At 33.1% G+C, this 25133-nt stretch overlaps 3 protein-coding genes and 1 pseudogene across 7 annotated transcripts; 1 reads left to right on the plus strand and 3 right to left on the minus strand.

The window, feature by feature from the left end:
• Window positions 1-110: 110 nt before the first annotated feature.
• On the minus strand, window positions 111-3981 carry LOC112496121 (uncharacterized). Of its 2 annotated transcripts, XM_052443638.1 has the most exons (4): window positions 3861-3981; window positions 834-906; window positions 624-767; window positions 111-552 (listed from the first exon to the last, which is right to left on the minus strand). In XM_052443638.1, the coding sequence occupies exons 1-4, from the start codon at window positions 3879-3881 to the stop codon at window positions 326-328; spliced, it is 465 nt and encodes a 154-aa protein (XP_052299598.1). In that variant the 5' UTR covers window positions 3882-3981; the 3' UTR covers window positions 111-325. The 2 variants fall into 2 exon arrangements, with proteins under 2 accessions (XP_052299598.1, XP_052299597.1); XM_052443637.1 differs by having other exon boundaries at window positions 834-3941.
• Window positions 3982-5069: 1088 nt separating this feature from the next.
• On the minus strand, window positions 5070-8128 carry LOC102617263 (DEAD-box ATP-dependent RNA helicase 52-like; annotated as a pseudogene).
• A 1256-nt stretch (window positions 8129-9384) lies between these two features.
• Window positions 9385-12108, plus strand: LOC102613721 (protein WHAT'S THIS FACTOR 9, mitochondrial). 3 transcript variants are annotated; one of them, XR_003062595.2, is made up of 3 exons: window positions 9385-9830; window positions 10006-11073; window positions 11862-12108. XR_003062595.2 is itself a non-coding variant. In XM_025093262.2 (2 exons), the coding sequence occupies exons 1-2, from the start codon at window positions 9520-9522 to the stop codon at window positions 10997-10999; spliced, it is 1305 nt and encodes a 434-aa protein (XP_024949030.1). In that variant the 5' UTR covers window positions 9385-9519; the 3' UTR covers window positions 11000-11217. The 3 variants fall into 3 exon arrangements, 1 of the variants encoding a protein (XP_024949030.1); XR_003062596.2 differs by lacking the exon at window positions 11862-12108 and adding an exon at window positions 11369-11843; XM_025093262.2 differs by lacking the exon at window positions 11862-12108 and having other exon boundaries at window positions 10006-11217.
• A 619-nt stretch (window positions 12109-12727) lies between these two features.
• On the minus strand, window positions 12728-17068 carry LOC102613246 (DEAD-box ATP-dependent RNA helicase 37-like). 2 transcript variants are annotated; one of them, XM_006492748.4, is made up of 7 exons: window positions 16910-17068; window positions 15627-16399; window positions 15442-15525; window positions 14657-14899; window positions 14034-14201; window positions 13700-13813; window positions 12728-13336 (listed from the first exon to the last, which is right to left on the minus strand). In XM_006492748.4, exons 2-7 carry the CDS (start codon window positions 16329-16331, stop codon window positions 12830-12832), a joined length of 1821 nt encoding a protein of 606 aa, XP_006492811.1. In that variant the 5' UTR covers window positions 16332-16399; window positions 16910-17068; the 3' UTR covers window positions 12728-12829. The 2 variants fall into 2 exon arrangements, with proteins under 2 accessions (XP_006492811.1, XP_006492812.1); XM_006492749.4 differs by having other exon boundaries at window positions 15627-16417; window positions 16910-17052.
• Between the last annotated feature and the right edge of the window lie 8065 nt (window positions 17069-25133).

Raw genomic sequence — 25133 nt, forward strand, 5'->3', positions numbered from 1 at the left:
ATGTCTCCACAATTATAATCTTGCAAAAATATAAATACCCAATCACTTATTACAAAAACAATCCAACAAAATCTTACCGCATTGCCAAAAAAAAAATTATATATCTTCGTTATAATCAAAATCAAGGAGTAATCGTTTGACACATCAATGACATATAAGCTAAATGTAATCATAATATAAGAATATTCCATCATAGCTGACCAAAAGTAAACACAATATTCAAATGGGTATGAATTTTATTGCCACATACCCAACGAATGAAGCCACCTTTACCCCCTACTACAATAGTTAACAAAACTAATTAGATATCATATTTTACTAGATACTACATGCAACCACCAAAGCCATCGGGTATAGAAGCTGATGGTTGAGTTGCATTCAACCTATCTTTGCTCTCTTTTCTGACTTTTTTTAGAATAGGCTCGGTATTAATAACCCCATTATTGTTGTTGTTACCAGTTCCTTGATCATGCCCTTGTGTAGCCCTCCTTTGCCTCACTATAATATATGCAGGTTGTTGTTGTCCAATTGTACTTTGAGGTCCATATATTCCTAAAAAGTATTAATTTAGTTATTATTCATGGACATAAAAATAAGGAATTAACATAGAGGTTAAATATTACCTGGTGCTTGTTCAGGTTGTGCTTGTGCAACTACTTGATTAATTTGTACTTGTGAAGCCTGCATAGACCTTACTTTACTTTGCTTCACTTTAATGGATGTAGATAATTGTTGTTGTCCAATTAATTGGTGAGCTTTATTTGTTCCTGAAAAAAATATTACTATTACTCACAAACATTAAATATAGGCACTTTTTAAGGTTAGTCCACTACCTGCTCCTACTGGTAGAGCTTCTCGTTCTGCTAGCGCTTGGTAATTCGCAGAGCTTGAGCAAACATCCTTCTCCTTTTACAATGTCAAAAGCTACATCAATTCAATAAAATTTTATTTCGGAATTTATTAATATTTAATATTTATACCTTGTAAGCTGGGCATTTTTTTTTTTTTGTGCCCCATTTCATGACATATGTTGCATTTCACAGTGAATCTTCTCTTATAAAATGGTTTCTTTTTTGCTTTATTCACTTCTTTTCTTCTATTCAACTTAGGCCTCCCCGGTTGAACTTTTTTTACAAGAGGCTTTAAAATTGGCCTATCAATTTTAGGCCAATTAGTCCTGTCTGGAAGGGGATTAATTGTTGCTAAATAAGTAAGCAGATATGCCTCCTTTGTTAAGCTCTTGTCAACATAATCAGATGGCTCGCCATGACTATGTAAAATTCCAGCCATGGCATGCTTGCATGGAAGCCCACTCATCTGCCACCCACCACACTCACAATACCATTTGTTCAAGTCCACAATATAGTGCCTTTCCATGTCAGGCATAATCTCTACAAGTTCAAATTGATATTTGCTTGCTTTTATAATTGACACACGTCTTGCAGCCTTGGCAATCTTAGCAATTTTTTTTTGTACTTGTGGAGGTATATTTGACTCCCAATCCTCACACTTCTCCATCTCTTTATCATCATTTTCATAAGCTTCATTCTAATAAATTCAAGAACCTCTAAAATCGGTTTCCTTCTATACTCATTTAGATAACTATTCCATGACTCTGACATGTTATTTGTCACATGATCAGTCTTGTAGAATGGGTCAAAATGATGGCATGACCATGTGCTTGGATCATTGTCAACTAGCCACTTGTAAGCATTTTCGTCAATTTTGTTTATTGCTGTCATTGCATCATCAAAGTCAGTCTTGTTAGTGGCTCTTGCCGCTTTCCAAAAGTGTTCCCTCAAAATCTCAGCTGAATGTTGTTTTCTAAAGTTGGCATACACATGTCTTGCACAATATCTAGTTTCAAAACTTGGAAAAACATATTGAAAAGCATGAATTAAACCTTTCTGTCTATCAGACATAAATGAGATAGCCATATCATTGTGGATATCCATATACTCTTTAAATAGTTCCAGAAACCATGTCTAACTCTCCCTCGATTCAACCTCACATATACACACAGCCAAAGGAAAAACACCATTGTTTGCATCTAAAGCAACAACAGAAATCAAAATGCCTCCAAAAGATGTCTTCAAGTGGCAACCATCTAAACCAATGAATCCTCTGCACCCCTTCATGAACCCTTGTTGTTGAGCTTTGAAACTAATGAAAATTCTCTTAAATTTATTCTCGTTTCCAACCAATTCTTGATTAATTTTTACTATTGCATCGTTGTTAGTCATAAGCAAAACATTGGCATAATCATTTAGTAGCGCATATGAGTTAATATAATCACCATCGCACATTTTTAATACCCTTTTCTTGGCCCTGTATAGCCTTCTCCTATTTGTAGCAGTACCAAATCTATTTAATAATACAGAAGCTATAGAAGATGAAGAAATCCTAGGATTTGACTTAATTACACCAAATAATTTCTCAGCCACCCATTTACTGGTTGTCTCAGGGTTCTTAATAAGTGGTATGCACGTGTGCGCTCCACCTTTGATTGTTTTGATCATGAAACAAATTTTATCTACCATCAATAAAGCATGAATTCTCCACTTGCATCTTTTGTTTGCATATAAAGCAGTGACTCTGGCCCTCTCATTCTTCTCCATGTGTAGAACACAACCTTGTTGGATTGCAAATTCCTTAAGGACACTCCTGAATTTGTCTACAGTAGAAAACACCTGACCAACCTCCAATATGATTTCTTCATTAGCCATTTGTTTGAACCTTTGTGCTCTTAATTCTCTGGCCATCATCTGAATACTATCTTCATCTAAGTTCAAATGAAAGTCATCAGGTGAAGTATCCTCATCACCACTTTCATAATCAGATAGAAGTGCCTTATTGTCAAAATCAGAATTATCACTAGAATCTATTATGTTTTGTACATCCTCATTGTCAATCTTCACAATTTCCCCAATTTCATCATCAGTCCAATTTATAGAATCCACACTGTTGGCATCATCATTGTCTAATGGTTCATTATCATCATTGTCTAATGGTTTGTCAGTCCATTTAGTTACTTGTTCATGATGAATTGCATCTGCCATTGTAGGTTTATTGTCTTCCTCATAAGCCTCAAACATCCTTTTAAGAGTATTTTCAGAAGAATTTTCAGGAATAAAAGATGTTTGATGATTTTCAAGAATGTCTGATTGCATTGCCTCCAATGGCAATGACTTCATTTCTAGAAGTAATAAAGTAATTTTTCTAGATAGCATTAGGTTCACAAAACTCAACAACTCCATGTCAGTCTCTAGTAACTGCTTAGCACCTGAAGAAGGAATTTGAGCCATTATCATGAACTTTTCATCATCCAGCCGATGTCTATTAACTACTTTCTCCATAACATAATTAATTAGAGCCACCAAGCTTAAACATTCTATCTCATATTCACCTAGGTCAATTAGTTTACCATCAAAGTGAACCTTGACATGTATTTGATCCATCTGTCAATACAAATATTCAAATCATGATACTTAGAAAAGAAAAATTAACATTTTTTTTTAATTCAGGCACATGATTCAAAATAACTAACAATTAAAAAAATAATTTTCTTTAACACTTATAAAGAAGAATACCTTAAAACATAAACAAAGCCAATTTTTTTCCCCAATTCAACATCAATCCGTACACTTAAAAAAAATACAAAAATGAGTTATTCCTTAAAATAAAAAACCAGAATACCGATTACTTAGCATCCATATTATTTATAGGCCTAAATATATTTATCAGAAATTTTTTCTGAAAATACCCATAACATTATCACTTCAGCATCAACAGACAACAATTAGTAAATAAAGATAAAAATTTCGGTTGTATTAAATGTGTGCTTTTAAGCATTCACTAACCTGGAATGGTAATAGAATCATCTCCACATGTACACAAATGCTTTAGCGAAAAGACAGTTGAAAAAAATTTGATTTTGAAACTTTTTCTCTGACACCCGAACTGATAAGAAGTAAAGAAAATAAAAAGCCACTTTCTCTTTTGGGTAAATTTACTTTAAAAACCTTTTATTTTCATCTAAGTTTATATTTTATTGTGTTAAAACCTAATTTTTTACATCACATGTCAGAATAGAATTTAAAATTCAAAAAATAATAGTTAAATGACATTCTTATCCTCATTTTCAATTACTGTTATAACGGCAGGGTGGTAATTGATCATTATAAAAATAATAGGGTGGTAAGTGGTATATACTGATTTTAATAAGGGGGAAATTGGCAATCCCCCTACTAAAGTTTTTGCTATGAAACACTTGCTTAACAAAGCTGAAATTTTTCACCCGGGGACTATAAAGATCTAAGCAAAATGAACAGTCGTATTGATTACATAACCCAACAACAAGAGAAAATATTAAATATTAAACCTTGGCTAAAATGATCCCAGTGGATGTCTAACTTAATTATCAATAGACTTCTAATTATAATATATCTATGTTCAAGAATTAAAAAAAATGATCGTTATTAATGATTTTGAATTGACTAAAACAGATACAAAATTCAATTTTATAATTGTACCACATCGAATATTTTGATGAGTACATAGCATAAACAATCAAGTGGCTCGCTGGCCATTGCAAAAATCAACTGCCAGTTTTTTTTTTTTTAGTCAAGTGTACTTTTGCCCATTTTTAGCCTAGCGCAGACAGAGTATAAGAAAAATATATTCTCTATTAAATTTGCAAATATCGTGATGAGTTGAGAAAAGAAATAAGAAGCGAGAGAATACTGACAATTCCCAAGTGAAGAAAAAAAAAAAAACAACTAGTCTATATAGATTTGCAATACATGGATAAATTTTATAATTAAACATCAATTTTTCCTCAAAATTAATAATAACACATTATTGAAAAAAAAAATTCTTCAAAAAGAATTCCTAAATTAGAGACTGAACAAACTACAGATAAAAAAAGTAGACAAAGATGGAAAGAGAATTTTTTTTGAAGAAAAGACAAATATTTATAATAATAATCAGGCGAACAGTAAAGACATTTCATTTTAATCACATGACCAGGATTGCTGTAACTATATATATCCCCCACCACTTGGAACCCTATTATATGCATTGATACTACTGTTCAGTACTCCACTGTAATTAATAGTCATTAGATGTGCCTTTAGTAAATTAGTCGTCTTTTCTTTTCTTTTTTTTAAAAGAAAGTAAACCTTTCATTCCTTAGGAAACAACACAATTCATTACATTCTGCACTTCAGCTGGAAATGTATCAACCCCGACATCAGTGGAAGAATTCCTTAGAGCAAACTTTGCTAAGGCATGGGCATAAGTATTACAGGTTCTAGGGATAAAAGAAAATTGGACTTGCTAGAATTCCTTACTTTCCCTATGAATATCAGATAATATCCAGTGAATTTCTGTTATACTGCCCTTAGTGTTGTTTAGGAGCTCTGCCACTTCTTTACAATCAGATTCTACTATCAAGCTAGATGAAGAAACTTGTTTAGCCACCTGCAGACCCCAAAGGATTGCTTCTGCCTCTGCTAAGCTGATTCAATTAGTCGTCTTTTCTAAAGTCACGATTGGCCACTAAAACGATTTTCTCCAGGTCGCTTATTTTTGCCACTGCCATTGTTAGTTAGCCCGTGATGTATAACGAGAAAGCCAAGCAGACACTTGCTAATTAGCTTCTTTCATTAGCTCAGCTAGAGTAGAGACCTTGCAGTGACAAATTGTTCTCGTTAAAAATGGCTATATAGCCAATCTTGATTTGCCTGCAGCTTTTCTTGTCCTTCGTATCCGACGTACATAATCATCAATGTCATTATCTAGGGAGATCAAAGTTGACTATAGGAGCTAGCTACATGTGGTATATGATGAAGATCACGTGTTGCCACATCTGTAGTTACTAAAATTGGTGTCTTTAATTTCCACTCTTTAAATGATCTTATCGCTTGTTCTCTTTCCTACTACATACAAAAAACAAAACATCAGACAGAAATATTATGTCAAAACAACCAATAATACTTATATTGTATTGCCAAGTTTGTGTCTCCGTCTAATACGATTCTATTACAAATTAACATGATGACTTAAATACTTGCAATATGCTTAGCTTATACTTAACAAATGAGATTCTACCTAGCTAACTTTTTTTTTTTTTGTCCCTTTAGCTGCATATAGATCCTGCCAAACTCACATGTTGTGTTCTGCGATCACCATGAATAATAGTTGCAGGAAACCCATCCGTATACAACCATTGTTCCAATGCATCAACACCTTTCTTTGTCTGTACGTACGTAAACTAATGTCAAAGCTTTCTACAATTAAGAAAACACAATTTATAATACTTTGTAATAAAGCCAAGAATAATTCAACCCATCAAATTGAATATCAGAATGGAATACCATATGCAATTTGAATAATACAAATAAATTCTACAAAGAATGAGATCCCATCAAAACTGCTGCAACAAAAGAATAAATGAATACATAATTACAATAGGCAACTAAAAGGAGTGATGCCCATGAACTATATTTTCCACCTGTACATGTAATAGGTCCATCAGATGACTTCTCTTATCTAATTATGAGAAAAAGAATGCTCAACCACATATTTTATACAAAAAATCTTTTTTTTTTTTTTACAGAAAATTCATTTTCCTATGGAAATTTATAGAATTAGCTGAAACAAGTCTAATCGATCTTGATGAGTGATCGATAAATAACCAAAACCATGATTTGATTAGGATTTGCTAGTAGTGCAAAGGCATTTTAGAAAATCATTAGTCTTAAGCACTAAGACTGAATGATCACCTTAATGGTTTTAACAAAAGAACTACAGGAGCAGTAATAGTAGTAACTAGTAAGCCCTCAACAACCAATCATAAATGTCTCGCAAAGATCAACGTACACCTCCAACAATCAGAAGGATCGAAGAAGCTACTTGAATTATAGGAAATATAAATTAAAAACCTGTATCTCTTTCGGGAATACGACACCAAAAGCATCGTCTGTCTTACTACACCTGAAGGAGGCATGCATATCCATTAATTTGCTCTACTATTTTTTCTGATTTAAAGCCATATCCAACGTCTGATCTGCTGCCTCTTTAAGAGCTAAATATCTAATAATCATCTGTAATGAAACTCTACCTCTCTCAAGTAGATTAACTAATCTTCTTAAAGTCGCCATAAGATTATCAACCCATCTCGCAAGCTCTCGCAACTGACAACACAATAAAAAAATGAATACAAAAATAAGTTAGGAGGCAGTACAAAATATAAATAAAATTTTGACTTAAAAACAGATACACAGCATAACAAACGACGACGACAGTCCAACGAAAAACACCTAAAACCATCAAATAAAATATTTATAAGGTAACAAATAAACGTTTTTTTTTTCAAGGATTTCATAATTTCTAAAAGAAGAAAAACAAAAAATACAATTAAGAATAAAAACAATAGAAACATGTTAGTTCATTAGTCCTCCTCCATAAGCAACCACTACCTCGACGCTAGTTTGAAAGGAAAACTTCCTTCCTAGCTGAGTAGCTTCATCGATGCATTAGCAAAAACCAAAAGACAACACAAAATGAATATTAATAGGATTGAAAAAAGTGAGGAAAACATAGAACATAAAAGGGTCCAAACCATAGCCAGAGGATGAACAGTTCGGGCTCCACGTGGTCTCTGTATATACTACTCACGCATTATCCCATTAATAATTGGAAAACAAAAGGGAGTTGTCTTCCTCGATCCTGTCTGAGCACAGGCCATTAAATCTCGCCCAGCAACCAATATAGAAGTTGCATGACGCTGAACTGGAGTGGGTTTGACATACTTGTACGTACCTTCTAATATTAAGATTCAATGCTTCCCCCAAATACTACCGCTGCTTCTACCACCAGAATCATAACCCTGACTATACCCAAAATCAGGCCTTGAACCACTGCCCCCGTGGGGCCCACTAGCAGATCAATAACTTCCCATGATGAAGAAGGAGGTTCAAATGAGGTTGGTACGTGGCTTGTTACGCAGATGTTGCGGAACATAAGCAAATCGAGCCGCGGGGCTAGATAAGGTGTTGGTACTAGAAGAAGCAGGGGCTGCATTCTCAGATGCAAAGACTGAATCGGCAGCCCATGATGCGCTCATACAGTCATAATCACAAAATTTACCCTCTTGTATTGAATGACAAGTGAAACACAGTGCTCTAAGTTTGTCAAAATCAAAATTTTGTTTTGCTTTCTAACAATGTAACTATCGTATCAAATACCCTGGAAACAACAATGCAAGTATAATCAAGCTAACCAAACAAAATAGATGGTAGAAAGATAGCCAAATGTACAAAGGTGGCAAAATGTACAAAACAATTTTAAAAAAAAAATGTTGAAAGTTGAAAAATCCAAAAATTATGAAAAAATTTAAAATTTTTTGCATGATATGCTGCAAGTATATTAAATTAAAAAAAAAAACAAAAGCAACACACTTAAAAACAACATTTCGAACCAAAAAAAATTCTTAAACACAAATACGAAGACAGTTAGAAATGCGAGTGCTTCAGTTAAGTTTGAACACGAAGCATAGTTATCAGTTAAAAAAGCAGAAAATGTTTTTTATCTTCATTTGAAAATCAGAGTGAAATCAAATCTCTTTCTTCATTTTTTTTTATACTTCTTTCTGTTACTGGTGTAGTGGTCTGCACTAAATATAAGAGAATTTTGTTTTATTTGGAAATAGGCTGCGGCTAAATTAGTAACTTACAGTCGGTCAGTATGAAACGTTGGATTTAAGGACTGAAATCTAATTGATGATATGTGACTTGTGATTGAATGTCAAAAAACTAAAGAGGAAACATGGGTTGACAAACATAGGCGCACGCAAATGTTGCATTTGGTGCAGCAAGGTGTACCTACCGGAGATTCTATTGGATCACGTTTTAGATTAGATTATAGTATGGTACCATATTTGGCGTGGCATTGTATACACTTTTTTATAATATAGTTTATATTAAAGTAGTAGTATTTTAAATTATTAAAAAGAAAATGAAACTATTGATAGTCATCACCAAAAATTTATAGACAATATATGTTTAAGTCATACTTGGTGGTGTCATTAGAATTCTCATATGAGCTCTATGAATTAGTACTAATATCATATGATCTCTACTTTGTATTCAAAACTTTGATGGTAAATCTATGATGAAAAAAAAACCATGTTATTGATGCTCTAGTGATAATGTTGCAAAGAGCTCAATACGAGCATAACAATAATAATTATTTTAATGATGATGATGACGATGTTATTGATTAAAAAAAGAAAAAAGGGCCTATTGGTAAGAAAAGGAGAAATATCGGGTCATGATAATAAAATAGCAAAACAAATGACGGGATTTCCCATTTTTTCCCCTCTCTTTCTCATTTCTTCTTCTTCCCCGCAATCCAGCCCCGTGGTGTTTTACTCTTCACTTTAAAAAAAAAAAAAAAACGAGTAAAAGTAGCATTCAATAATATTAACAATAAATCTTAAATTCTTCGCTTTGTGTGATGATCTTCAAAACCCAAAATTCAATCCTCTCAGTTGAAAAGCTGTTGTCTTTGAAACGACCACATAAAGTACCCTCAGGAGCAAAGGCGAACACTCTTCTTCAGAATCGATGGATAACCAGAGTTCGTTTAAAATGGGTCAAGAACCGAGGCCTAGACCACATTATAGATACAGACACCGATCTAAAGGCCGCCTGCTTATTGAAAGACGCTATCAAGCGCTCTTCTACTGGTTTCCTCACTGCTAACTCTGTCTCTGATTGGCACAAGCTCCTTGGCCTCACTGTCCCCGTTATCCGCTTTTTGCGCAGGTTTCTTTTCTTTCACTTTTTCTTAAAGAAAATTATTTCTTTAATGGATTTTCGCATACCTGTTTGGTCTATTTGCTTGGTTTTTTGATTGGTTACAATCATATTTTCTATTCCATTTGTTTTTTCTTTTAAAAAAAATGGTTGTTATGGTGATTATTTTCTGGGCTTACTGTAGGTATCCTACTCTTTTTCATGAATTTCCTCATAGCCGTTATGCAAATTTGCCTTGCTTCCGGCTGACAGATACTGCTCTGTTGTTGGACTCACTTGAGCAGAAAATACACCTTACTTATGAGAATGATACCATGGAGAGGCTGTGTAGGGTACTTATGATGATGAGGACTAGGACAGTACCACTCCAGTCACTGCATTCTTTAAAATGGGATCTAGGTTTGCCAGATAATTTTGAGAAGATATTAGTTCCTAAATTCTCTGATGATTTTCGATTCGCTAAGACCTCAAGTGGGGTTGCGGGTTTGCAGCTTTCACGATGGCGTGAAGAATTTGCAGTTTCTGAATTGGAGAAAAGTAACGAGAAGAGTGAGATGGGTAATGAGTATAGGCAATTCAAGAGCGGTCAAACAGCATTGGCATTCCCAATGAATTTTCCAAGGGGATATGGAGCACAGAAGAAGGTGAGAGCATGGATGGATGAGTTTCAGAAGCTTCCATATATTTCACCATATGATGATTCTAGGAATATTGATCCAAATAGCGAGCTTATGGAGAAACGGGCCGTTGGGATTTTACACGAATTTTTGAGCTTGACTATTCACAAGAAGACTAAGCGGAACTACTTGAGAAGCTTGAGAGAGGAACTGAATCTTCCACATAAGTTTACTCGACTATTCACCAGGTATCCAGGGATCTTCTACCTCTCACTGAAGTGTAAGACAACTACCGTGACTCTCAAGGAAGGGTACCAGCGGGGAAAGCTAGTGAATCCGCATCCTCTTGTTAATCTTAGAAAGAAATTTTATCATGTAATGAGAATGGGGCTTCTTTATCGTGCTAAAGGTGTGAATATGATACCTCCACTAAATATATCACTTGACGATAATATTGAGAACGAAACAGAACAAGAAGAGACTGAAGAGGAAGAGATAGAGACAGGTGACGAATGCTACGAGGAAACCTCAGAATTGGAGGATGAGTCCGATGAAGAGTAACGAATAATGATTATGCAATGGAGCCAATATTTTTACCTGCTTGGAAATGAAGTTATGAATTTTGATTACATGAGGTCAGTGCTTTTAATCGAAAGTGGTTAACTATTGGTTATTCTTTACTCGAGCATGACTGTGACTACCAACCTTTGATTTGCTAAGTCCTGATTCAATTATGTTTGTTTCTTTCTATAATCTATATGAGATATCCTTACAGCTAAGTTGGGAATGGTTGGTGTTCTTTGGGTTAATGTTCTGCTTTAGTTGCATGATTGCTTAATAATGATTTTTTTTTCAAAGACGTTTATTAATGATTTTGTATCAATTTTTATAAGATGCGAATTAACATTGAATATTTTGATGAGTGTTTAGTATGAGCAATCAAGTGATTCGCAGAGCTTTGGCCGAGTGGTTGGAACTCAAGCTCTCACACATTGTGAGCGCTTGAGTTCGAGTCCCCATATAGTAATATGGAGACTTATTGCTCTCTGAAATTTGAGTGGAGGCTGGTCTTCTCCCTTATGAAATGTTAGTGGAGTAGACATTCTCGATTATTCGTGATGGTTAAAATGCTTCTTATGATATTAATGTACTCTTGTCCCAGTAATAATTTGATTTGTAAATATCAGTTACAGTCTCATGTAATATGAGTTGTAGTCTTGAGCAGTAGTCTCATGTTAAAAAAAAAAAAAAAATCAAGTGATTCACTGGCCATTGCAAACTTGCACTGAGCACAGAATGAGAAAATGGTAACTATGCTAATAGAATATTTTCCAGCTTCTTCAATTCATTCAGAACTTCCACTTGAAAATCTTGACTTGCAAAAAATCAAGAATCCATTATCTACTTTTCTTTTTCTCTGCAGGTTTTACCATCACTCATGTCCCAGGGTCCAAATTTCAAACCACCACATTTGCTGTTTAAATTTAGCTTGGAAATGATGTTGCTGGGTTGCCGTGAAGCAACTTCAAGGAGAGTACTGGAGGGAGAAATCTTCTTGTAGAATTTGCAAATTTTATTACACAAGGAAAAAGAAATAAGGAAATCAAAAAAGTAATACTGACATATCAGAAAATTACTTTTTTAATTCCAAACTTCCAATTCTTTCTTTATCGTTTCTGAGAATGCTAATTCCATTATTCGTATCCAAACAAAAAAAGGGAGACATGGTGATTGCAAGCAGATTTTGCACTCATGAGAGCATTGGTACAATAGTATCGATTTTCAACGAACGTGCAAAGCAACCAGTTGATTGATTTAATCCATCCCCAGCTTACAAGATCTCTTATAGAATCAGTCAATTAATTCAAACTTAGATTCAACATATCCATGTGGATAAAATTTTTCATCAAACAAACAAATTTTGCAAACAACGCACCCCCTGATCAGCCAAACGAATGTGAATTGGCGAACCAGCTGTAAATTTAACCTTTCAATATTCTAAACTCAGGTCGGGGAAGCTATGCTGCATCATACTCTGGTTGTAAAATGCCAAAAAGGAAAAAATGAGACCCAGTTCCAAGCCCTCCCCATTGACATTTCTAATGCTATTCAGTTTTTACCTCCAACCAAACGTCACCAGAACTTCGTTAAAGCTGATAAGTTGAGTTAACACTAAGCCCACAGCCCTCGCCAAAGCTGATAAGTTGAGCTAAGACTAAGCCCACAGCCCTTGCCGTGAAACTGAGAGCAAAAGAATTTCCTAAACTAGAAACCGAATTGCCAAAGACAGAAGTAAACAAAGATGGATAGAGAATAATCCATAAATTTTTGAAGAAAAACAATATATATACTCGAACAGTTGTAAAGACATTTCAGTGTAAGGTGGGGATCTTAATCCCATGCACTGGTCACACCAGGATTGCTATAACCATATCCCCCACCATATCCACCACCTGGAACCCCATATGCATTGCTACTACTATTCACTCCACTGTAAAAGTCATTAGATGTGCCTCTAGTAAATGAGCCATCTCTTCTGAAGTCACGACCACCAAAACGGTTTCCTCCAGATCGCTTATTTTTGCCACCGCCATAATTAGCCCGTGATGCGTAACGAGTAAGCCAAGCAGGTACTTCCTGATTAGATTCTTGCATTAGCTCAGCTAGAGGCCTTGCCAATGACAAATTGTTCTCGTTAAAAAAGGCTGTAGCCAATCCTGATTTCCCAGCTCGTCCTGTCCTTCCTATCCGATGTACATAATCATCAATGTCATTAGGGAGATCAAAGTTGACTACATGAGCCACATGCGGTATATCAAGACCACGTGCCGCCACATCAGTAGCTACTAAAATTGGTGTCTTTCCACTCTTAAATGATCTCAATGCTAGTTCCCTTTCCTGCACACACACCCCCAAAAAAAAAAAAAATCAGCATTATTATGTACAAATCACTACCGCAACTGCATTGCCATAGTGCAGGACAAAAGGAACAGAATACAATGAACTGATAATTATCAGTTGGATACTTCTCACTCTAAACAGGAATAGAAAACTTAAATTGAACCAAAATCACAACACCCAATATTACAGAAAAGAAGTCATTTTTCCACGCATAAGGCAATAATATTATCCTTTCACAAACATGCTGACTAAAAAATTACAAAATACCTACATATTTTTACTTAGCTTCTACTTAACAAATGAGATCCTTACTAACTTAATTTTTTTTCCCTTTAACTGTATAGATCCCGACTGACTCACCTGTTGTGTTCTGTCCCCATGAATAGTAGTTGCAGGAAACCCATTCATATACAACCAGTGTTCCAACGCATCAGCACCTTTCTTTGTCTCCACAAAAACTAATGTCAAAGATTGCTGAAATTAAAGGAAAAGCAATTTAACATCATAAAAAAGCCAAATATAATTCAATCTATCAAATTAAATCGAATGTATTCCATTGAATGAGCAATTTGATTATTACATTTTATTTCTACAAACAGAGAACTCCCAGAACATCTGCTCCAACAGAGATAAACGAATAATACAGGATTATAATAGGCAACTCCGAAATGAAAAATGCAAGTGTCTAAATTACCTTGCCGTGAACTCCATTTGCCACCTGTGCGTGCAAGAGGTCCATCAGATGGCTTCTCTTGTCTGACTCATGAACGTATTCAACCCTTTGAACAATTAAATCAGTGCTTGAACCAACCCTTCCAACAGCCAGGAAAACATAATTTGCTAGAAAATCAGACGCCAGTTTCTACGTGCCAAGCAAATTGACAAAAAAATAAAAAAATAAAATTGTTAGATGAATTGATGCCAGTATTTATTTCAACATCTAGCATAAACTTCTACTGCAACTGAGAAAATGATCCTCAACAGTACATCATATACAAAACATCTATGTTGCAGCAAATTCATTTCATATTGAAATGGATAAAAGTAGGTGGCACAAGTTGTCCAACCCACGCTGATATTGGACCTCATAAGGACCCAAACCCAAGATTTGAGCAGTAGGACAAGACACATCAGAATCCAACAGTCTCAAACACTAAGATTGGACAAAATTTATGCTTTTATTAAATGAACAATGGTAGAAGTAATAATAGTAATAGTAGTAGCCCCTCAACAGACAATCAGGAATATCTCATGAAGATTAACGGTTCTAGTAATCAGAAAGATCAAACAAATAGAATAGAAAATATAATTAGAAACCTGTATCTCTTTCGGGAACGTGGCACTGAAAAGCATCGTCTGTCTCACACCAGGCGGAGGCATATCCATTTGTTGCACTATTTTTCTGATTTGAGGCTCAAAACCCATATCCAGCATCCGATCTGCCTCATCAAGAGCTAAAAATCTAATCATCTGCAATGAAACTCTAGCTCTCTCAAGTAGATCAACCAATCTTCCTGGAGTAGCCACAAGAATATCAACACCTCTTTCAAGCTCTCGCAACTGACAACACAACAAAAAATCAGTACAAAATAAAGTTAAGCACCACAAAAAATAAATTAATCTTCAGCTTAAAGATCAATATAGCATTACAGACAAAGGCAATCCAATGAAAATTGCTTCTTTGACATTAAAGTAGAAATGCAAACTACATCCAAATCTCTCCAACAGATGATCAAAAAAAAAAAAATTGCATGATAACAAGAATGTCCACATAAATCCCACACCTTCTATCAGTAGACATCATATAATGCTAGAGGTTCAATTTGCAACAATCTCAACTTTCAGCAAGTGCTGATAATTGCAACAAAGACTTTCTAAAAGCAATTTCTGCAGTTTAAGAATTCAAAACGTAGATATTTTCTTCGATAATTAGTGCCAAATTTATGTCAAGCAGTTGTAACTTTAGAATATAATAAACCAGAAAAGATGAATAATGAAAGCTTAACTAAGAAAACGGAGACCAGAATTTTGAGCATTTGATTACTTCTAAAACAAAAGGCCAAAAGTGCAAAAGGGGAATCAAGTATGAGAACAATGGAAACCTGTTGGTTGATTGGTGCTCCTCCGTAAGCAACCACCACCTTGACACCAGTTTGATAGGAGAACTTCTTGGCTTCATCATGTATCTGCAAACCAAAAATGACTCAAAATGATCATTCCTCAATATGAAAAAAAGTGCAGGATCAAAGAAAGCAAAACACACAAAAGGTCAAAACCACAAGCCTACCTGAGATGAGAGTTCTCTCGTAGGGGCGAGAATAAGAGCCAGAGGATAAACAGTCCGTGCTCCACGTGGTCTCTGTACATACTGCTCACGCATTATCCCACTAATAATTGGAAAACAAAAGGCAGCTGTCTTCCCCGACCCTGTCTGAGCACAGGCCATTAAATCTCGTCCAGCAACCGATATAGGAATTGCATGACGCTGAACTGGAGTGGGTTTGACGTACTTGCACCTTCTAATATTAAGATTCAATTCTTCCCCCAGATCTATTTCTGCAAATGTATTAACTGGTGGTGGCACATTTTCCCCACTCGTCTCCACCGGAATATCCTCATAAGCATCAAAATTGATACCCGTGTTTTCTGCTTCAGCAAACGGCTGCTCTGCATCAATGTCATCACCAAACGGGTTCACTTCACGTACTCTTCGGTCCCACCCCCCACTTCTATTATTCCAACCACCGCCAGTTCTACCACCAGAACCATAACCCTGACCACGCCCAAAATCAGGCCTTGAACCACCGCCCCAGCGGGGCCCACTAGCAGGTTCATAAGCTTCCCGTGATGGAGCAGGAGGTTCAAAGGAGGCCGGTTGCTTGTTACGGAGATGCGGCGGAACATAAGTGGATCGAGGTAATGAATTGGTGTTAAAAGAAGCAGGGGCTGCATTCTCAGATGCAGAGACTGAATCAGCCCATGATGTGCTCATAATTGCAAAATTTTACCCCCTAAATTTTTCGTTTGCTTTCTAACTATCTAACTATCAGATCAAAAACCCTGAAAACCAGAATGCAACTACAATCAACATAACAAATTTTTAAAAAAAATTAGATGGTATAAGAATCGTGAAATGAATACTACAATAAAAAAAAGGTACAAGGCTTAAAAAAATAAACAAATTGTAACAAAAATTAAAAAATATTGCACAATATGATTAACAAAAAAGAAGAAGCAAGTAGATTAAAATCCAAAACAAAAGCATGCACCGACACTAAGAAAACAAAATCATAAAAAAATTTAACATGATTAAGATCAACAGCATTTATACAATGCGATAACGAACCCGAAAGAATTCTTTAACAAAGCGGAAACAAAAACAAATCGCAAATGCAAGTGCTTCAACAGGCTCGAATCCTAAATTCGAAAAATCACGAGGCGTAAATCTGTAAAGACACAAACGAAACCCTAATTTCTCTATTCTCGAGATCGGACAAGAAGCGTAAGTTTCGGTTAAAATATGAGAGACAGAAGTATTTGTTTGATTTACTAAAGAAGAAAAAATTTTACCCTCGTTTGAAAATCAGATCAAAAATCAAATCTCTTTCTTCGTTTTTTCTTCTTCTTTTCGTTGCTCGCGGTGTTTTCTCGTGTGCACCAAATGAGAGAACCTCTTGTGCTTTAATTCTAAAATATCTAAATAAAAACACACACTGTTTGTGTGTCCGTACAATCTGGGGCTTGCGTCATAAATCTAAATTAATGGTGTTTCAATGTTTTACTTTCAGTGAATGACAAATTTCAATTTAATTAAATTAGGTATGACCTTTTTTGATCGGTTGACGTTGAAACGTGAAATGCTGATTAATATCTTTATGAGTGTTGTAATAATTTAAAATTTGTGATTAAACGCTGTTATTTATTACATTGTCCGTCGGTGAATCTGTACTGTGCGCGTGTGAGCCGCGACGGAAGCTGATTGGATAATGGAAAAGTGCTGTCGCCCGATATTTTGTGTGGTTGTTGCAGCTGGCTTGTATTTGAAAGACTTCGATTGTGATTTGGGGTCTTCCTACTATGCACCCGGTGTATGCATGGTTCACTGTGACATGACATAAAGCCAATTAAATTTTGACATGTGTGCAATAAGCATTGCAAAGTAACCGGTTATTCCGGTTGAATTCACAACTGCCTTTATTCGTGTGTTTGTGTTCCAAGTTGCGTACACCATGTCACAAGTTCTCTAGTTACTCTCTTATTATCACAACTGTTGCTCAATAATGTCACAGGTAATCTACTACATGTCACAAGTACTGTAATTGTGTTTTTTCGTCTTAAGTGGCGAACTGAGGTACAAATTTTGTAAGAAACGTTTCCAATAAAATAAAATATTTAATTAATTTAATTAGAATAAAATTATTTTGTGAAAGAAATTAAAATTTAATTTTGAATGATTTTGACCAAAATTTAAGTTATTCTATGTGTTTAAGAAAATGAATTGTAATTGTTTTAATTAATTGGAAATAATTAATAAATTATGCAACCAAAAAAAAAAAAGCAAAACGGTTAGTTTTGGATAGATTCGAATATCTCCCTCCACCAAACTGCAAAAAATTATCAAAAATCACTAAATCATTTATTTTTTAACTTAAAAAGTCTGAAACTCGTATTTTTATATTTGTGCCCTTATAAATTATAAATGTTAAAACATAAATAAGATTATATATTATCATAACCTAAATTATGTTTAATAGAAATATAGAATACAACCCTTTAATATTATAAATTAGTACATGTTAATTAATTTTATTGTAGTTTATAATTTTTTTTATAAAACAATATTCATAAAAATTATGAAAATAAATAATTTTAATTTAAAAAATAAAAAGATAAAAATAATAATTGTCTAGAACTATATTATCACAAGTTATAGAAATAGGTAATAATGTTAATTATTAAATTTTATTTAGGTAAAGATAAAAATTAATTAATTAGATATGGATTTTTGGAGAATATCTTTTAATGATATTAGCTAAAAAATTAGCTTAATAACTTAATAATGACTGAAAATTTTTATTAAGTTGAAAAAACAAATGACTTAATAAATTAACTTATTGAAATTAGTCAATTAAGTCATTAAATAAAAAAATGACTCTTTACACTAATATAATCCTAATTCCAATTAAATTTTTTCCAAGTGATATTTTTTTTTCAATGGATGGCAGCTGAATTGAAATCAACGGAGATAAACAATTTGAATCATGTGGAGTATAAGATTGTAGAGCGAGATTTGGATGCAAGAGACTTCGAAATTATATCATGAAACCTGTTGAAGAAAATCAAAGTAGTGTTAATCAAGATGCCTTAGAGGTGGTATAAAAACTTTATGCTCTAAGTTAGTGTTGGCATGAATATCATTTCTTAATTTAAACGGCCATTGAAACATTGAACCTTAGTATTGTTACACACACACACACACACACACACATATATATACATATACATACACAAATACATTTGTTGGTGTGTGTGTGTATATACTGGATGGATTCTAAACTTAAAAAATAAAAAAAATAAAATTTTTTTGGCTAATTTAAATATTATTTCTGTCACTACATGGCGAACCTATGGATTTAGATTAGGGGAGGCTTGTTTTAATTTAGTAATACATGATAATCTTGTACAAATGATCAAATACATTTAAAAAATAAATAAATGTGGGTGTTAGGATTCGAACAAAGGTCTCAATTACTCTAAAACTAGATGAGACCCTTAGTGGTAAAGAAACTAAGCACTGTCTAAACAGTAGAGATCCAATAATTTATTAATATGTTTTAAATTATAAGACCTCTTTGTAGACTCAAAGTCATTAGGGGAAGGTAATGAACAATAAAATGGAGGACCCAAAACTTTAGATTAGTGGAAACTTGGTTCAATCTAGTAATATAAGATAATCTTGCAAAAATGATCAAATATATTCTAAAAATAATAAATGTGGTTGTTCAGATTCAAACCAAGCTCTCCATAATTACTATATTATAGCCATCATGTTTTATTTCACATATTGTTACATTTATTTTAATGTCTTTTTTAGAAGGACCTTGAGGTATGCTTAAAAGGAAAATTAATGGCCTCGAATGGGAATTTGACCGTATCTTTTCAGATTTTAGATAAATTTAAAAAAAAAAACTGCCTAAATATTGTATATCACATATTCCAAAATACAATGTCCCAAATCTTTCATAATTAATATTGAGATGAAAACTATGAATAAGTTGGTGGCCGCGACATGAGAGTCGGGATGATGACGATGATGGTAACAACAATCTATCATCATTAGAATGAAAATTTTGTATAAAAAAACTAGGTAGGTAGTTTTGGCCGCAAAAGGATGATCAATGGAACTTTTCATAAGGGTTAAGACGGTAGATTACCTGCCTAAATGTTAATTTTAGTGTTTCTATATGAATATTATTAAAGAAATAATATAAATACATAACAAATATGATTTCAAATGCAATAATAATATTAAAGTTAAAATAATATTAACATGGCTTATGTACGTCAATTTAATTAGTCAATGGTTATAATTATGATTGAATTGAAATTGAAATTGAAATTGTAATGGCAATTGTAATTGTAGTTGGAATTGAAATTGAACTTATAATTGTAATTGGAACTTGTAATTAAAATTGAAATCATAATAATAATTAAAATAATTCTATTTTGAATTAAGGATGGTAAATATTTAGAATTATCCATAATATCCACATTCATCCATATCTAATTTTAGCTGCTTAATATGGATATGGATAACTATGAATATTTGTAGATATTTATTTATTTTTCAAATTCACAAATCATACAAGATATTAATAAGTTAGTAACATGATTATTAATTTGTTTTATATTATAAAATTTTAATTATTTGTATTTCCTAAACTCATTAATATTAAAAGCTAATTAAATTTATATTTTATAAACAATAATAAATTAACATCACCGGTGTTACTATTCTACCACGATTTGCTACAGTGGTGCCGTCAGAAACAGAGATAAACATAGTAACTGGTAAAATAATCTGAGTATCTGACAACCCTTATTAGATAGGGCCCACGCTTACCTTCTCTCCCGTTGCCCGCTTCTTCTTTTTTGATTATCCAACCATTGATTTACTTTGAATTAGCATCGAACGGTGTGAAATTTTTTTATAATTTTTTATTCATCCTGATCTATCGATGCACCTGAACCATTGTAGTCGTGGCCTGTGATTTGTAAGTGATTACGGTGTCCAAAAAAATTATTTAAATTTACTAATAAGATATAAATTGAGATTAAACAAATCTTTAATCCTCAATTTTATTAAAATTAGAGGCCATTTGGGCTTGCAGCCGATAATAGTTCGAGCCCATTAAGGGGGCGTTTGGCACCCAATATTATATAGGATTATAACCATGTATTGTATTAAACTAATACGATCTTGTGTTTGGTAAAAAAATGACTTTGTATTAAACCGCATAATAATATTGTTGCAATACACCGAATGCCGCAAAAAATAAACCCCTGTGGGAGTCATGATTAGGCGTGATTGCATTGGAAAAGTGGGAGAAATATTTTCTTTTTCAAAACACGATCCTAAGCCACAAAACAAAATTTTTATTCTCGAAACCCGATTTTTCTTCTTCACCGAAAACAACACAGCCACCACTAGTCAACGCCGTTAAGTGTTCCGACGCAACACCACAACTAGGGGTGGCAAAAAAGCCCGGGCCGGCCCATGCCCGCGGGCTTAGGCCCGACCCTCACCCATGAGGCCTAGACAAGGGCCCAAGAAAAAAAGCCCGGACAAAGTCCAAGCCCACTGCTTTTTAAAAAAATAATTTTATAAATTAGAATAATATAATTAAAATTGAAAATTGAAAAGTAATTTAAAAATAAAAAAGAAAACTTAAATTCTTAACTTATAAATCAATTATGATTCAAAAAAACTAAAATTATGATACTAAATTCTTTTTTTTGTGTCAATTAATTAAGAGAGCATTTGAATTAGAAAATCAAGTATTAACGAAAATTAAAGTTATGAGTTTTTATTTGCTTTATTTATTATTTTAATTTAAAATATTCATTTTCTTTAATTTATTTATGATTGTAATAACTTGTTGCTCATTAATTTATTTCAAATTTACAATAATTTAAAATTTTTAAAATAAATAAATAAAGCCCAAGCCCGACCTAGGCCCGTACACTTAACTGACAGAGGGCCTGGACATGGGCTTGAAAAAGCCCGGCCTAGGCCCATTGTTTGCCATCCCTAACCACAGTTGTTGCTTCATCGCCCCTGCATCACGCCTTCACGGTTATTGCTCCAAACTGCGCAAAATCCCAAGAGCTACTCCAACACCACTATGCCTTCTCTTCACCACAAAAGTCATCAAGCAACAAGTTAGTATGGTTTGATTTTTAAATTGATTTATGTTAGGGTTTGATTTGACTTTTTAAATTGGTTTTGGTTATGGTTTGATTTGAATTGTTGAATTGGGTTAAATCTTAATTATTAAGTCCAATTTATGCTGGAAATCTTGATGCTTCTCTGTCGCTCATGGAATTCCAATTATTGATATTGGTCTCTTGACATCCCCATCAGCCAGCACACAAGAACTTGAGAAACTTCACTCAGCTCTCAACTTTTGGGGCTGTTTCTAGGTCAATTTAATTTTTCCACGTATTTCTTTAATAATTTTGCAATCGACTTGATTTTGGATTTTTCAAACATGTTGAGATCTTGCAAAACTTATGATGCTCATATAATTGATAGAAAGGTAAGATCGAAATTTCTAGTGAATTTTGTTACTCTCAATTGGTTACCATTTTTTCCCTAATAAACAATTTTTGCATAACAAGGTTCAAGAACTGATAGGCAGAAAGCAATGGTATGCATGGGTAGTTATATCCTTCTTCAATGGCCGTATACAGATGCTTAACTTTCTTTTTATTATAGAGGTAATTAACTATGTTATATTAGCGAAATTAATAATTTTAAAATGCACTAAAATCCATAAGCAAAAGGTGACTGTTGAATGAAGTTTTCAATTAAATTTTTTCAAATAACCTTATTTGTTTACAAACATTTTAGTGGCTTTGAATGTAAAACAATTTGACAAGGAGGAATATCAAATAACTTCAAACATGGACTGGTTTAACATGGAAAAAAAACTTTGATGTTTTTCGTCCAACCTTTTCATTTTCGTTTTTATTTTATTATTTCATATGCTGAGTTTATAGTTACATGCTTGAGGATTGAGTTTAGGTCGGTGTTGAAATGATGTTGACTTTCTAAAATTTTAATTATTTAGTTTTTTTTGGATAAATAGATGTTGATTAGAAGGCAAATTGGTAATTGGACCAGTGAGATTGATATTTGAAAAGATTGATTTATAATTGAGCAATTTGAAGTTTTTTAGTTGGGTTGTTATAATCATCTTCTCCCTCATAATTGGACTGGTGAGACTGGCAGCTAACTTGCTTGAATTGATTATAATCATTGGCATATGCATTTTATGATGATAGAAAATTGAATTGCATTGAATATATGCATGTATCTAGGTTGTTAACAGAAATTATTAAGAAAAGGATTCATGTTTGCATGTAGCATGTTCAACCTTTGAGGTGTATTGAGGAGTTCAAGCTGAGGAAGAAGAAGAACGACAAACTCAAGGCTGAAGCTAAGGCAAGAGGTGAAAGAAGCCACGAGGTTGCATGGTGGAAGGTGCAGAATTGGAAACTATCACTCCTATTACTTATGATGTCATCAACCATTTAAGAGTGGTTACTAGGTCATTTTTTAAGTTTTATCGTTGTTTTCTTAATTTTTATGAACTTTTGTAGACATGGTCAACTTATTTGGATGTATCTTCATCTTCAATAGTTTTGTTTTTGGAGAGGAATTATTATAGCAGAAATGTTCATTTTTTATTTGCATTTCATATAAAAACAAGAGATATTTTTCAATGCAAAGTTATATGCTTGTAAGGATGTATTATGGAGATCGGTTCAAAATGCGTGTTCAGGAATCATGAAACAAGACGATTTCTAGAAGCACAGGCTGGCTTTGCTGGGGGCAACAAACAAGTATGACATTGCAGACTTGGAAGATGCTTGAGAGGATAGCACTCTGAAACATATCAATTCAGGGAATATCCTTGAGAGGTTGCAAGAGGCTTGGGTCTATCAGTTGAACAAGTTAAAGAAATGATGCTTGATGAATTTGTTTGATATTTGCAAGGTATATGATATTAGAGATGAAATCAATAACTTTTTCAGGCAAGCAGACCAAGAACTGATGGTGAATATGTTTTGCGAAGTTCTGACGGTTTGGAAATCGGTATAATTTTCTTATGGAGGTCCTCTAATTCATATTTGCTTGCTGTTGAAATGGTTGTGTATAGTAGTTAGATTTTTTGTCATATACAAATTCAATGATATGAACTTTATCTACATGTAATGAATCTGTAACTAATAAGATGGTGTGATTATCATTATTTATCGTTGAATGATCTGATTCGATCATTATTTCACAGGCTATCTATTTGGAAAATGCTGAAAAAATGAATGTTGTGTTGCCGAAATATTTAGGGCCATAAGCTTTAATTTTTATGAGGAATTATGATATTTTTTTAACATTCATACAAAAAATAATGTTAAATTTCAAAAATTTAAAACTTCATATAGTATTCTTTTAGGTACTAATAAATATTATTTTTTAAATATATACATGTAATGAATCTATAACTAATAAGATGGTGTGATTATCATTATTTATCATTGAATGATCTGATTCGATCATTATTTCACATGTTATACATTTGGAAAATGCTGAAAAAATGAATGTTTTGTTGTCCAAAAATTTAGAGCCATAAACTTTAATTTTTATGAGGAATTATGATTTTTTTAACATTCATACAGAAAATAATGTTAAATTTCTAAAATTTAAGATTTCATATAGTATTTTTTTAGGTACTAATAAATATTATTTTTAAATATATAATTTAAGTTAATTATTAAAGAAATTAATACAGTACAGTGTAACACCAAACATAATATAACTAAAAATCAATACAGTACAATGTAGCACCAAACATTGTACAACATTATTATAATACATTATTAATGCAATACAACATAATACAATACACCTGCATTAAAATAATGTAATACAGTATAATACAATACAGTGTACCAAACGCAACATAAGTTTATTAGATATTTAGCAGATTTTTTTAACTACATTATAAGTGTCCCTATATTAGTGTCCATGGCTAAAAATTTAGTTGATTTCAAATACATAATTGTAGATTGTACCAATTTTTTTAAAAAAATTACAAATGTGAAAACTAAAACATGCAAAATGTGTTATTGAGTTGTGTTCATGTCGTATCAGTTTCATATCGTGTCAAATTTAGGTCGACCGAAATAAGACTTATTTAATAATTATGGTAAAATATTAAGACCTTAACCTGATATGAAAAATAAACGGATTATTTGATAACTCACTTAATACACACACACACACACACATAATTTATCGATATTATAAAATATAAATGTCTACCAATATTTTACACGTTTATATTATTGAAGTTCTAAATTTAAATAAAATTTTACAAATAAAATATTATGTATATGTTTATTCTAAAGAGAGAGGGAGAGAGAGAGAGAATCATATCCAATATTTGAGTTTTGATGACAAGAACTTATAAATTAATTTCGAATAGAAAATATAATCGTGTTATTGATC

This window comes from Citrus sinensis, chromosome 6 (assembly GCF_022201045.2).
Source record: "Citrus sinensis cultivar Valencia sweet orange chromosome 6, DVS_A1.0, whole genome shotgun sequence".
NCBI lineage: Eukaryota > Viridiplantae > Streptophyta > Magnoliopsida > Sapindales > Rutaceae > Citrus > Citrus sinensis.

Coding starts and splice junctions, on each gene's coding strand:
- LOC112496121 (XM_052443637.1), bottom strand. CDS start 3,458: ATGGATCAAATACATGTCAAGGTTCACTTTGATGGTAAACTAATTGAC.
- LOC102613721 (XM_025093262.2), top strand. CDS start 9,520: ATGATCTTCAAAACCCAAAATTCAATCCTCTCAGTTGAAAAGCTGTTG. Junction 9,831..10,005: donor GTTATCCGCTTTTTGCGCAG/GTTTCTTTTCTT, acceptor GGCTTACTGTAG/GTATCCTACTCTTTTTCATG.
- LOC102613246 (XM_006492748.4), bottom strand. CDS start 16,331: ATGAGCACATCATGGGCTGATTCAGTCTCTGCATCTGAGAATGCAGCC. Junction 15,526..15,626: donor CGAGAGAACTCTCATCTCAG/GTAGGCTTGTGG, acceptor TTTGGTTTGCAG/ATACATGATGAAGCCAAGAA. Junction 14,202..14,656: donor CGTTCCCGAAAGAGATACAG/GTTTCTAATTAT, acceptor CTTGGCACGTAG/AAACTGGCGTCTGATTTTCT.